This window comes from Callithrix jacchus, chromosome 9 (assembly GCF_049354715.1).
Source record: "Callithrix jacchus isolate 240 chromosome 9, calJac240_pri, whole genome shotgun sequence".
Taxonomy (NCBI): Eukaryota; Metazoa; Chordata; class Mammalia; order Primates; family Cebidae; genus Callithrix; species Callithrix jacchus.
Genome location: NC_133510.1, coordinates 14,578,011 through 14,593,525, shown reverse-complemented (window position 1 = coordinate 14,593,525; position 15,515 = coordinate 14,578,011). Strand labels below are relative to the sequence as shown.

General features: G+C 37.4%; 1 protein-coding gene across 32 annotated transcripts in view; it reads right to left on the bottom strand.

Moving 5' to 3' along the window:
- Window positions 1-15,515, bottom strand: part of ERC1 (ELKS/RAB6-interacting/CAST family member 1) — a 518,863-nt gene that overhangs the window by 125,545 nt on the left and 377,803 nt on the right. For all 32 annotated transcript variants that reach the window (XR_013522487.1, XR_013522495.1, XR_013522490.1 and 29 more), the window contains one exon: window positions 3,241-3,385. Coding sequence is in view for 16 of the 32 variants with exons in the window: in XM_078338382.1 (XP_078194508.1) it covers window positions 3,241-3,385 (145 nt within the window). In the remaining 16 variants the exon portion in view is untranslated. The remainder of the gene's footprint in view (window positions 1-3,240; window positions 3,386-15,515) is intronic.

Sequence of the window (15,515 nt, the reverse complement as noted above, 5' to 3'; positions counted from 1 at the left end):
AGAGAAGTGTGAAAATGGACTAATACAGAATGGTTCTGCCAAATGTCTAGAACAACCAATGTTTTATGCATTAGCCTGAGTGCCATGATTGTAAGTTTCCTGAGGCCTCCCCCCGCCATGTGGATCTGTGAGTCAAGTAAACCTCTTTTCTTTATAAATTACCCAGTCTCAGGTAGTTCTTTAGAGAAGTGTGAAAATGGACTAATACAGAATGGTTCTGCCAAATGTCTAGAACAACCAATGTTTTATGCATTAGCCTGAGTTCCTTTAAGACCAGTACTGTGCCTTTTATCCCTCATGCCTATAAAAGACTGGAATCAAATAATATATTGTATGAAAATTAATTCTGATGTAGAGGATTACAAAATTGCAGTTGTAAATGAGATTAACCAGATTCAAACCAAACCAGTTTAAGTTTGTAGCCTTTACTTTTATACTGTATAGCTGATGCTTAAAAACAGAAAAAAAAATCCTAGCCTGTCTTGCAAAGCCCAGCCTGCCTATGACACAACTGTGTAGAGCGCATAAGGGCAAAGCAAGATTTCACACTAGCAACCAATACAATATGGAGGTTGTAAAATTCTGGAGGTGAAAAGAAGAAAATAATGCTGATAGAAAGGCCATCTTGTGACAGCTGCTGTGACTAAACAGATTGTATTAATGCTTTCCAGGGTTCTATCTGAGTTTACGTTAAATCTCGTGCGGGGGCTTGACAATCACAGCAGGGGTTCTTCTTCATGACTTAAGGTCTAAACACACTGGTTGGCACCCACCACAGAACATCTGGAGTTTGTTAGACAACCTTTAGTTTTTATTTTTTTCATTGTCCCTGGCCCCTTCCTCTGATGCAGCCTTTCCAAGTGCTGCTTTGCCATGAATGAGTCAAGAAGTTACCCTGCAGGGGGCAGGGTGGGGGGTGGTGAGAGGGGATAAGTAAATTGGGACCATATTAGAAGGTGACCCCCAAATCTATATATCCCTCATTGCTTCACCTCTTTCTGACGATAGGAATCACATGTGAATGCCAAGAGCCTATCAGGCAGCTCCATTTGCTGGAAAGCCTGGTCAATGCTGACTGCTTCCCTGTTAGGAAATAGCCTTTAGATTGAGGCACATTCCAGCAATTCAAGTACTAGAAGCTTTAAATTAAAACAACATTGATACCATATCCTCTTTCCAAAAGGCTGCTCCCTTGTCCAAAAGTTAGTACACACTCTTGGAGGAATTAAGGAATCAAATGCCTTTGGCAAGACTCCTTCCTTCCTTCTTGCTCACAGCATCCAGATACATTTTGAAAGGGCAGGAACGTGAAAGGGAGACAGGAGAAGACTAGAGGAAGGACTCCTGAGAACTGTTATTATTTTTCTCTTTATAAAGGGCACATCACTACAGAAAATTCAAGCCATTTAATCTGATATAAAGACACTGAGAATTTTTTTAGGTACTTCCTTCTAAGATTATAAGCTCATAGATTAATTAATTTTTAACATTTTCTTTTCTTTTTTTTGTTGAGATGGAGTCTTGCTCTGTTACCAGGCTAGAGCATCGTGGTGTGATCTCAGCTCACTGCAACCTCCACCTCCTGGGCTCAAGATTCTCCTGCCTCAGCCTCCCAAGTAGATGGCACTACAGGTGTGTGCCACCACACCCAGCTAATTTTTTTAGTTTTGATAGAGATGGGGTTTCACCATGTTGGCCAGGATGATCTCAATCTCCTGACCTCGTGATCTGCTGGCCTCAGCCTCCCAAAGTGCTGGAATTACAGGTGTGAGTCACTATGCCCGGCCAATTTCCTTAATTTTCATATAATGAAAACATACAGTCTTCAGAGACCAGTAATCAAAAACCACTACAAATGAGGTATGGTATTCTGGTCTGCTGGATATTCTATTCTAGCCGGTGTCTTAAGTAAAAGGATCATAAACTGCTTAAATCATATGCCTATGTATTCAAGACTAACTATTTAACTGATATTGCTAAGCCAAATTTCAGTTTCCAACTACTGGACAGATGTCTTTAATAATAAGGACATTCTTCCTATTTTATATAACAGGTAGTCAAAATATTAGATGATGTCCTCTTCTTATTAAAAAGTATTTTAGGACCCTGGAAAAGTTTTCTTTCACCTGTGAATGAGCAATGGGTTACTTTTTGCTAGTCAGCTAGCCATCCTGCAGAAAAGGAAAATCTTTTGGTATTTTCTCGCAAAGTGTGCAACATAAATACATATAAAGTCTATTTCTAAGCAGTTTTAATTTGACCCACAGAGAAAATAACTTCGTTGTTTAAATACTGATTCTTGTTAATATAAACATATGCCAAAATACCATCAATTGGTGACTGACCTCCAAATATAGAAAAAAAAGAATTTATTCACTTGAAAAGCTCTTTCTTGGTCTCATTACTTGAGGGAAAAGAGCACACCTGGGCAGCCAAAATGTAAAGACAACGTGACCAGGAATGCAGGGTATGGTCACAGAGGCTGGGATGCGGACGCTGCGCACAGCCAGGAGCACTCAATGAAGAGCACTGAAGTCCAAGCAGGGCTCTGAAGTAAACAGCCGGCACTCTCCTTATTTTCAAAGGGAAATGTTTTTCCCCATTTTTTTTTATTGTGGTAAAAATATGTCTAACATAAAATGTTATCATTGTAACCATTTTTAAACTGACCGTTTTGTGTATTAGGTACATTCATACTGTTGTGCAACCATCATCAAAGGGGACACTTTAAGCTTTTATTTTGACAAACAAAAGTTATTACATGAATATTAAGCATTAAATTTTGAGAGCGTTTAGGCTGGAAAAGAAAAGGGCCAACCCTTTGTTCTTATCTTCAGAGCTTACCTAATCCTGAATAACTGAAAATCTTTTAATGAAAATATCCTTAGTACCTGCTGTCACAGAAATCATTGGATGTCAAAAAAAAAAAAAAGCCTTTTCATGTCAAATGGGCTAATTTCACTGATTTCTACAATCCACTGTACAAAGTTTAAAAACATCCTCATAGAAGACCTGTGTGACATTGTCCAAAATAGCCCTCTTACCAAAAATAATCTGCATTTCCTAGACACAGCCACAGATTTGTGGAGATAAAGTCTCTGATGATGGAAATTAACTAGATCTAATTATCAGATGTCTAATATGAAACATGAGACCTTAAAGTACAAGTTGGCAAAGACCTGTGTAGAGAATGCTGTGAAAGCTGACCCCACCGACCCTCCTCCTGGCATTTAATAATACCTGCTGCTTAAGTTGCTGTACTAGACGATCCTTCTCCCGCTTCAGTGCAGCCACTTCCTCTTGGGTCTTTTTCTTAGAGGATGAAAGCTCCAAGAGGGCTATATTGGCATCTTTTTCACTAATGGCAGCCAGAAGAGCCTCTTGCCTACAAAAGAAAGAAAATGCCAACAGTGTGATTTACACCTTCTAACAATTCTTTGAAGTTACTATTATCATTACCTCCATTTTCAGGGTGATAAAACCAAGACTTTAAGAGTTTACACAGCTTGCCCAAGTTCACACTTGTAGTAAATGGTGCAACCAAGAATCCTGTTCAGGCTATTCTGACTCTAAATGTCTTTATCATGTTATATTGCTACCTCAAAAAGTTCCCCTATATTATGCTAAGTGAAATAAGCCAGTCACAGAAAGACAAATACTGCATGTTTCCATTTACATGAGGTATCTAAAATAGTCAAACTCATGTGAACAGAGAGTAGAATGGTGGTCATAAGGGAGAGGAGAGAGGGGAAAATGGGGAGTTGCTAATCAATGGGCGTAAAGCCTAAGTTATGTAGGATGAGTAAATTCTAGAGATCTTCTGTATGACATTCTTTCTATAATTAACAATAATGTATTATACACTTAAGTGAATAAGAGGGTTTATCCCATGTTAAGTCTTCCTACTACAATAAAATAAAGTTTAAAAAATATTTAGGCCAGGCACGGTGACCCATGCCTGTAATCCCAGCACTTCAGGAAAGCAAGGTGGGTGGATCACTTGAGGCCAGGAGTTTGAGACCAGCTTGGGCAATATGGCAAAACCCCGTATCTACGAAAGACCGCCCAAAAATTAGCTGGGCGTGGTGGCACATGCCTATGGTCCCAGCTACTCATTATTCGGGAGGCTAAGGTAGGAGAATCTCTTGAGCCTGGGAAGCGGGTTGCAGTGAGTTGAGATGGTGCAACCGCACTCCAGTGGGGTTAACAAAGTCAGACCCTATCTCAAAAAATAAAATTGTTAACCTCAAAAAAAACTATATTAGTAAGAACCTAGTATTTCATATTTTTAAAAAAAAGAGTTCTTAGATATAGTTGTAGGTGAACTTAAAAAGTAAAAAAAGTTACTTTCTTTTTGTTCTTAATCTTGTCACTTACATGCTTTATCCATTTAACTTATTCCTTTGATAATTATTCTGTAGCTTCCAAACAAACGAAGGCATTACTGACGCTGAAAGCATTTTCATGCATACAGTGTACAACAAATTGCAAACTTTAATACAGTGGATATAGAAACAGAGCCATCTATTCCTGGAGCATTATGAACATGAATCATTCTTTTAATCTCATCAATGCAATTAAGTTTGCAGTTGTGGCTTTATTGGCAATGATCTGCACATTTTGAAACAGTAATTTAAACTTTACTGATTCCTTGTGGTTTAGCTAATAATTACTTTATGGTTTATGTCCAAAAGGAAAAAAAGGTGAACTTAGTGGGGAGGCTGATGTAAGAAATTTACAAAATAATCAGAATGAAGTTGTTGAACAATTAGTTTCATAATCTAAAATGTATTTCTCAGTAGCTCATCTTTTATGAAAGAAGACATATTTGATTTATAGGAACTATATAAGTGGCCTGAGCTTTTGACCTGAGGAAATGCTGAATCTGAGAAGCATTGCCCAAGTTTATCCTTGCTTCTGTCTTTTGTTAAGATAATTGAGCTTCAATAGCAGTCATATGGAAGAGTTTTAGTTCAGCCACAAACTGAAAGACTATCTACTGAATATTCTAATGGATATTCTTTATTCTGGATGCGTAGGTATACTCAACTCTGAAAGCAATACTAACAAATGGAAGGTGTATACTCAGTTTACATTAAGGAAATAAAGATTTGTTTCACTAGTTTTGCTGCTGGAAGAGGAGAGAAGATTCTCAATGCACTGTCCCCACACTATGCAATTCTAAGAAATGGCAGGCAACTTATACTACGAGGATCCAGTCAAAGCTAAAGGGATAATGACAGTCTAAATATATCCACTGACCACTTGAAAAAAATATGTTAAGTGGTGAAACAAGCTCAAAGGTGAAAGAGTTCAAGATGGTCTAACTATGCAGTTTCCTGTTGATTGTGGTCATCTGTTCCCTTTCGGGAAGCTCAAAGACTGACAAAGTTGGAATAAGAAGCATGCTTTCCCAATGAGGGTGCTACATTTCTATGCACCAATAGTCAGAATCATACATATAGTAGCAGGCAAGCAGAAGAAGATGAATGACAAATGAATTACTTTATCTAATTAGACTGAACTATCAGCAGCAGAAGATGAATGACAGATAAATGACTATCTAATTAGATTGAAATATCAGCACCTTTGCTGAATGCAAACTACAAAGGTGATCGGTGAGGGCTATTTTGTGCTTAAAACATCATAATATGACATAGTAAAAATGATTCCATATTGTTGAAGCTTCTTGACTGCATTCCAAACTCTCATAAATGGTATGATTGGCCAGCTAGTGTGGTACAGTTAATCTCTGGGGTAAAATGTCAAATTTGCAAATCACCATATAACACATGACAATTTAGATTTCTAATTTCAAAGTTTTAAAGAATGTGGCATTGGAGTCTGAGCCACTGGAATAATGTCTTTTTAATAAGATATATAATAAAAAAAAGATACATAATTTGAAATATCTTTTATGCAATTCAAATAGAGATTTTATTTCATTGATGCTATTTTTTACTAAGCCATAATATGCTATGGAGTGTACAGAATCAAATTTTCTCTATGGCCACGGCTCTCATCCTCTAAAAATTCCCCAACGGATTATCATGTCTTTGTCCTTTCCATTTAAAATGTATACTCCCAATATTGATTTCTACATGTGTAGGTGCCTAAGAAGGGCAATTCACAGTCAAGAGAATAAAATGTTTTGGTTATATATTATAAATATAATCATATAAATTCTGAGTAATGTCTATCTTCGATAGGTATACTAGCTTTTAGGTTTTTCTTTCATTTTCCAAAAAGGACTAAGACAATATTGTTCTCTTGGTTACCATTTTGGCATGTGAAGTGGATACTGTGAGGGAGAATAACTTCTTGGAAAAAATTTGGAAGATAGGCAAGAATGTGAAAGCTAGTAAACAGTAACAACAGCCATGACTTTTAGGGAATAGGAAAAAGTTGTTGTTCCTTTAATACATCTCATAGAAAGGACCATATGGTATAGTTGAACTTACATGATGAAGTTTTACATGGCACACTTGAGAGTGTCTAAACTCAAAAATTTTGTTAAAAATACTCTGCTTTTCAGAGGGAATGGAATTCAGTGGGAAAAAAAAGCAAATTAAAAAAGAATCTTATTTTAGTAGCTGTCTCCTCAATATAATTGCTTCTTTGAAAAAAAAAGTATTATCTGATAAAAGTAGTACACAGTCATTGAAGAAAAACTGAAAGATACAAAGAACTATAAAGAAAATAAAAATTACCAGAAATAAGTCCTTTTTATAACTTCTTTTAATATGAGTCAATGGTTTGAGATCACCTATTCTAATACTGATTTAAATAAATTGAACCTTAAAGGGAATTAATCACTGACTTTAAGAGCTTTACTAACTAAAGACTATCCACAAAGAGGAGACTTGCTAGTGTAGCACATTCTGACCTCATTCCCATGAGTCCCTAGGGAGTAATACAAGCACGTAAAATGTGAACGGTAATAAATGTATGCCACAAGCCCAGGGCAAAATAAGAACTATAATGCTCTTCCTGTCAAATTATTCTCTGTGTTCTGTTCCTTTCTTTTCCACAGTTAAATAAAAATGTGGACGCAAAACCTTTCAAAGTGGTTAGTAATCGCCCCCTGCATGACCAACATGCACATTACTAGCATAATGAGTAGGTAGCAGCAGAAATCTAACTTCAAGTTATTACAGTAGTCTATTCACTCTATCCCTGGTGCTTTCAACTACCAGGCCAGTTGGACCTGCCCTTTGACCTGCAAATTCTAATAGAATCAAGATGTCTCTAAAAGGACTCTGCTGTGGCATCTGAGCTTCAGGAAATAGTAAGACCACACCCCCATCCCCTTCGCCGATCTGGGCAAATTTCAGAAACTGGACGCTAACATCAAAGGCAAATGGAGCTCAAAATGCTTTTGAATAAAATTCCTGAATCCTTAAGAACACTACCACATTAGCCTTCTATTGCCAGTAAGTAAGAGACTATAATTAGCGTTGGAATATAGTGGTTAAAAATCCGAGCGAATCCTAAATATGTATGTTTAACAGAAATGCAAGACAAAAAATAGTATGAACGAAGGGATGTTACCAAAGTTTATTATTCACTCCTCCTCCGAGTATGTTAAATTGAAGGATTGTGGATGGGCGCGGTGGTTCAAGCCTGTAATCCCAGCACTTTGGGAGGCCGAGGCGGATGGATCACGAGGTCAACAGATTGAGACCATCCTGGTCAACATGGTGAAACCCCGTCTCTACTAAAAATACAACAAATTAGCTGGGCATGGTGGCGCGTACCTGTAATCCCAGCTACTCGGGAGGCTGAGGCAGGAGAATTGCCTGAACCCAGGAGGTGGAGGTGGCAGTGAGCTGAGATCACGCCATTGCACTCCAGCCTGGGTAACAGGAGCTAAACTCCGTCTCAAAAAAAAAAAAAAAAAAAAAAATTGAAGGATTGCATAATCATGTTATACACATTCTATAATCCTGAAAACATCAGGAAAAATATCAGGTGAAAATTAGAACAAGATAAGTAGCTTTGGACATTTTAATGTCATGGACATGTAGGAAAAGTTTAAATTACTCTAAGATAAATCTGAAGTCTAGAGTCTCTTACTGATGGACTAAATAAACCATTGATTCTGTTGTCTTCCTTGCTATTTAACCAATTAACTACCCAGAGTGACTAGTAAACCACCAGTATATCTTTTCTACTCTTTTATCTCTTCTCCTGAAGAAATCCTCTGATGACTAGATTCAACTTCCCTTGCAGAAATTTCAGAGAGTATGGTAGATACATTATCTTAAATAAGCTCTGTGAAAACCACAGTCCATGGGAGAGCCTTTGTGGGTGAACCTCACTGAAATACCTGCTCTCTCAAACTCTGGTCCCTGTACATCTTCTTATGTCCTCTCTAGGTCATCTTTATTTAGGTACCCACAAAAATCTCTTTAATGTAAAATGTCAACACTTAATTAACCTTTCCTTCCATCGTAACAAATACCCTTCTAATGTTAATAGAGCCATCGTATTCCTGGATCCACAGGTTGACATTTAAATAATTTGATTTTGTCTTTGCTCTCTCTGGCTACTATCCCAGTTTTGCTCATTCTTCTTTTCTAATAGTTTTTAATGTACCTACTGTTCTGTATGTGCAGGTCACTCCCACCCTTTTATCTTGGGCCTACATTACTCTTAAAGCCTCTTCTCTGACTTCTCTAACATTCTACACTGTTCTACTTTTCCAAGGTCACCGTTATTAGGTTTCTTGCTACAGCAAATATTTTGGCCTAATATTCAGTATTACATACAATTTTTTAACCATTTCTTCCTTATTGTCTTCCAAGGACTCTCTGTCATACAGCTGCTATGTGTTTTCACTTAGGTTTATGTTATGTCCTCTGCCTGAAATGCCTGCAGCTTTCTCTCCTTCAAAGTCTGGCTTCTCACTTGACTGCTAATTTTTCTCGATTCAGCATCTCCTTTCAGCACTTACACAGTTTGGATGATACTAACAGGCATTTGCTGTTAATCAAAATGCTTTTTGATTCTTCTACATGTGCAGGTTCTGTTTCTCTGATTACAGTATGTTTATGGTTTACCTCTTCAAAATTGTTTAATGTCTCTATTATTTGTATTAGCTCATTAATTTTTATCTTTCAGATTTTTTTTAGTTGTAGTAAAACACATGTAAAACTTATAATCATTTATAAACAAACAGTTCAGTAAAGTACATTTACACTGTTGTGTGACCAACCTCCAGAAATCTTTTCATCTTACAAAACTGAAACTATACCCATGAACAATAACTCCTCTTTTCCCCCCTCCCCCAGCCTCTTACAGTCATTTATTTTTTATCTCTAGGAACTTGACTTACCCTAGGTACCTCATATAAGTGAAATCAAACAGTATTTATCTTTTTATGACTGGCTTATTTCACTTAACACAATGTTTTCAAGGTTCATCCATGTTGTAGCATGTAGCCGAATCTCCTTTTTCAAGGTTGAATAATATTCCATTGCATGCACATACCACATTTTGTTTATCCATTCATCCATCAGGGATACTTAGGTTGCATTTACGTTTTTGGTTTTATGATAATGCTGCTATTTTTACATTTAAAAAATGTCTTCCTTCTAGAGTCCTGGTTCATAAATTTTACTAGAAGCTTTCAAATATTGTTAATGCTCTAGATTGCATTAGCCTAATCTGCTTAAACTTTCTTGCTTTACTTTATTTAGGGCTGCAGTTACTGTATACACTCTATACTCAGTACACTCTGTTATTTGCTAGTCTTCACTGTTTCCCCAAAGCCTCTGCTTAGGAATAGTTGGAATACAAACTCCACAAAGACAGGATCTTTGTGTGTTTTGTTCTGCAATGTATCCCAAGTACTAAGAATAGTTCCCAGCACAGTAGGCTCACAGTAAATATATTTTGAACCAATAGCTCCTCTGATTCTCACTTCATTTCTATCTGTTGTGGTGGTTTCCCAGCTGTTCAGTGTTTTCACTTATTTTGAAGCTGTACGTCACTGTACTTTTCAGGCATTTTTTTTTTCAGGCCAGTAGCATCTAGGCAAGTAAGCAGAGTGTCAGGGTAAAGAAGAAAAACGAAAGAAACCATGACTAGAAAGAAACCATGAGCTTTGGGCAATTTACATTTCATTTAGAGTTGTGTTTTTCTCTAACTGAACAGCTATCTGTTCACTTATAACAGTGACTGTTCTAAGTTCACTGGGTTCAATGCTATATGCCATAATTTAAGAGGTAGTACAAAAGTAGAAGGTATCAAAGGAAGATGACACAGTGGGATTACATAAGGGTATGTTAATCTAGAAAGATTTACTAACGTAGCACAATCATTGCTACCAACATTTTTAAGGTAGGTTTTGCAAAAACAAAACACTGAATCTTTGTTTGTCCAGAGGACACAACTGTTACCAAAGCGGGGGAAGTCACAAAAGAGAGAGATTTTGGTTTGTAAAAGGAACATCCCAAAAAGCTAAAAAATTACAGATCTTCCGATGACTAGGTGTTTAAAGAGATTATCGGAGATATTGTGTAAGTGGTTATGTTTTCAGGGGTGAGTCTGTCCTTTTCAACTCTAAGATTTTAATATAACTAATGAGATGAAACAATAAGTGTTAAGTGCCAAATACACTATAGGCAGTAAATGTTGAAGTAGGACAGCAGAGAGAAATTGCCTTAGGCTAAGGATGTGGGAACTGAAATGGGACCTATTTTCACAGACAAATAAGAAAGAGTGGCAAGTGTAAGAGCACCAGTCATATGTGAGAACACATCCTAGAGCTAGATTAGAGAGTGTCTACAGGGACAGGAAATGGCAGAGAAGCTGAAGAGGTAGCTCTAAATCAGAATAGAGATGGTCTGGAACGGCAGCATACAGAATAAACACTGAATGTGAAATCCTTGAGGGTTCTAACCAGAACTCGGCAGGCAGAGGGTACACAAAAATGTTGAATGAGAAATGATTTGCTTTTGTGCATAATATAGAAATACCAAAAGTTTTAAGACAAGAAAGGTCTCAGACTGAGTTGAAGGTAACGAGGAGAGACTAGAAGATTCTGCAAGGAGAAAGGCAAGGATGCTACTGCTAGAGATGTGTTATAAGTAAAAATACTATATTACAAAAACAGTTCCTAAAGAATGAAGAATAAATGCTGCTGTCTGATTCTTGAATTCAAGAATCGCAGGTAAGACTCTAAGTGAAAGATTGCTATGCTAGCCAATGAATATACAACACAAAGTAAATATCACATTTATGCTTAAATGTTGCAAAAAAACTTTCAAAGGTCACCAAATGTAGACTATTTTAGGGCACTGTTCCAACAGTGCATGCTGGGGTCCTTCCTAGCACAGCCTTCCTGCAGCACAATGCCAAGTCTTATGCAAAGCACAATGTCCAAGTCTTCTCATTTGCCACTCACCTCATGTTTCTCTACCTCCTGAAACAAGGTAAAGGAACTGACCTACATTGAGAAATACACGCATGGTTGGGTGGGGTGGCTCACACCTGTAATCGAAGCAATTTGGGAGACTGAGGTGGGTGGATCACTTGAGCCCAGGAGTTCAAGACCAGCCTGGGCAACATAGTGGAACCTCATCTGTGCGAAAAATAAGAAAACCTAGCTGGGCATGTTGGTGCATGCCTATAGTTCCAGCTACTTGGGGGGCTGAGGTGGGAGGATCCTTTGAGCCCAGGAGGTAGAGGCTGCAGTGCACCCTGATCATGCCACATAGCATTCCAGTCTAGGTGGCAGTGCAAAATCCTGTCTCCAGAAAAAAGGAAAGAAATACTCAAGGGGAATGGCTACAGAAGCTAGCTCAATATGAACTGACTTCCATTTTTCACAAGTTCTTGAAAAGGATCAAAATTAACATCATAAAGGCAGAAACTGCTGGTGATTATAGCTCAGTAAATGACGCTGACTGAACAAAATTGTAGGTGGAAAACTTGCGTTCAGTTTTTTCCTTCCCCTTTTCTGAAAAATGAGCATGTTCATATAAGATTGTGGCAAGTTTAGAAGACTTAGTTTTACTGTGCTATTGAGACTTCTGCTATAAAGCCTCTACCTGCTTCTCAGATGGGCAAAAACTCGACATTTGTATCTCTACTTGTTGAAAAATAAAGGTTTATATATTCCGAAATTGTTTAAAAAATATAAAAATGAATTGTAATTTAATCCACAAGGATTGAAGGCAGGGTAGTCATTGCCAGGGCCAGTAGTGGAAATGGAGAGTGACTGGAAAGGGGCAGTGAGAAGCTCCTGGAAATGACTGTAGCCTGACAAACTCACCAAAGTGTATGTCTAAAATGTGTGAACTTTATTGTACTTATATCTCAATCAAGTTACTTTAAAAACCATAAAATCTTCTGAATGAGGAATGTTCTAATATAGCAAACATGATTAAGTATAAGCAGTTTTTAAAAATTTTGGTCAAATATATACAACATAAAATCTACCATTTTAACTGTGTTAAAGCGTACATTTTTGTGGCATTAAGTACACTGACATTGTTGTGCAATTGTTACCACCATCCATATCCAAAGATTTTTCATTTTCCCAAAAAGAAACCCTATACCTGTGAAATACGAACACCCCTCCCCTCCTCCCTCGAGCCCTTGGCAGCCACCATTCTACTTTCTGTGTGTTTGAATCTCACTATTCTAGGTACCTCATATAAGCAGAATCACACAACATTTGGCCTTTTGTATCTGGCTTATTTCACGTGGCAGGATTTAAGCACAATGTATTTTTACAGTTCCAAATTTAAATAATGTTGAAGATAAAAATTACCCTATGAATATTTTTTCTTCTAGTCTTCTTTTCAAACTCTTCTTTACTATATTCCCTAGAGACAGAGAGAGAGAGAGAGAGAGAGAGAGAGGGAGAAGGAGAAGGAGAAGGAGAGGGAGAGGGAGAGGGAGAGAGAGGGGGGGGGGAGGGAGAGGGAGAGGGAGGGGGAGGGAGGGAGAGGGAGAGGGAGAGAGACAGAGAGAGAGAGAGAGAGAGAGAGAGAGAGCGAAGACTTACAGAGATCAACGGTTCTTATGTAGCCACTGCTGGATTAAGAAGGCAGAGTTGTTAAGTGCCAAGATCAGATGGACTAAGCAGATGAGAAAAGGTCTAGGGCAGAAGAACTCATAAGATCTGGTGAATGTTGGCAACTTTGCTGGGGTCCTGATGTCCTTTTTTATTAAGTTTAGTCAAAAATATACAACCACAGCTTTAGTGCTGTCAGACTCAATAAGATGCAGAATCTCTGTGAACGACTTGTGTTTGGTCACTTAATGTTAAATATCATTTATAGTGATACTGAAAAATTGTTCAAGAAATGTGATACTTATTTACAGAATTTCCAGTATTTCATTTAAATTCACAGGCACACAGTAGCATGTCTTATCGTCTACAGGGCTGTCAGATAATGACACCTGAAGAAATACTAGCAACAAAATAAAGCAACTCGGAGATAAAAGGTCTAAAAGCAAATAAGGAACTGCATGGAAAAACAGAATGACTTTAAGAAGTGTTGGAATGCAGATTCTTTTCCATAAATATTTTCAATAAAATTCAGCCCCATGGCTCTAATGAAGGTCCCAGTGAACTCTGGACATTCTTTCCACTCTTTCTTCCATACTTCATACAGAGAGTCAAGCTGCTAGTTTCATCCCAAACTGTGTTGATGAGTTGATAGTAAGTAAAGGCCTTCCAAAAACTACATCCTCAGTTTTTAATGAATAATCATGGTCTTATAAACGCGGTGCCCTGTAGCCCAATGTTTCTGAGTTTTGCTTTCCTGGAGGCACTTTCATAAAAAACAACTTCATGAGAGATTTCCATTCCATATTTGTGACAGTGGAATGTGAATTTAAACTAAGTTTTTAGATATAGGTCTTATTTTTAGTGCTCAAGATTAAGAAGGTAGCTGGGCTCCTGGTATTTAAGCACAGTTCTAGCTTCCCTTATGAAGGTGGCATCTAAAACTCATTTAATCGAATCATACATTTCTATAAACTATTTACTAAATAAAAACAGGCAATTATTTTTTCAGACCAGAAACTGAAATAGCATATCCTCAATTTAGTGGGTCTTTGAGTATCTTCCATTCATCTTTTATTTGTCTGCTTATTTATTTATTTATTTATTTATTTATTTTTTAGAGATCGGGGTTTCTCCATGTTGGTCAGGCTGGTCTTGAACTCCCAACCTCAGGTGATCCCCCTGCCTTGGCCTTCCAAAGTGCTGGAATTACAGGCATGAGCCACCATGCCCAGCCCTTCCATTCATCTTCTATGCCCATTTTTTTTTTTTTTTTTTTGAGACAGAGTCACACTCCTATCACCCAGGCTGAAATGCAGTGGTGAGATCATGGAGAACTGCAGCCTAGATTTCCCAGGCCCTGGTGATTCTCCCACTTCAGCATCCTGAGTAGCTGGAACTACAGGTGTGCACCACCATACCCAGCTAATTTTATTTATTTATTTTTAGTAGAGAGGGGATTTTTACCTGGTGGCCTAGGCTACTCTTCTGGGCTCAAGTGATGCTCTCATTTCTGCCTCCCAAGATGCTGGAGTTACAGGTATAAGCCACTGTACCTGGCCCTATATTTCCTTAAATGTTGCTTCAGCAAAATTTATCTACCTGTTTCCTTTGTAAAATATACCTATACTTATACTTCAAATGAAAGACATGTTCTTCAAGGAATTAATTTTGAGAAGTTACACAAAAATTTATTCTAGTGATGCTGCCAAATTTATCTCTAGGCTGGCTCCAAAGCTTTGTTGCATTATTTATGTATTTGCAATTATCACAAATATTCTTTTTATTAAACTGACTTTTAATTTTAACACTGAGTCTTGTGCACAATGAATCAGAGTGATATGTTCTGGACCATAATGAAGTTTAAGTACATATTTATTTTTAGGGGCATCCTGTAAACTGGTTCTGAAAGCAATTCTCAAGAAAAGGATCACAAATATATTTGAACCATGACGGCCCCAATGAAGTAAGTGTAAAATCACCTATATGACTATTGTGAGACTCTACTGGATCCTACGTTCCAACATTCTTATTTTTGGATAGAAATATTCTTCTACTTCATAACCAAGCTTCATTTTCTTCATGACTAGAGATTCCTTTCTGCTGAATATGACATCCAGATCCTTGTTTTTTATATTCTAAGCTTCTTTACTTTTGAATTATACTTAATAAGGTCTGTCAACAGTAAAATAGCCAATATAACTGAAATCAAAAAATCAGAAGAAAAATTAAGAAATTAAAATAAGTCTCAGAATGCCTTCTTTTTTTTTTTTTTAAAGGCTGGTCAAGTGAAGCAGTGGGAGTGGAGAAGGAACAAAGAAATCTGTAACTGGTTGTGATCAATTAGTTGTAAACACCACTGCACTCGGACCAGCCCAGAATGCCTTCTTAAACAAACAAACAAAGATGCCAGAGGAAAAAGGAATACCTTGTTATAATGCCTGCTCATTTGGTATAGTTTATTGTTTAGAAAATGATCCATTAAAAATTT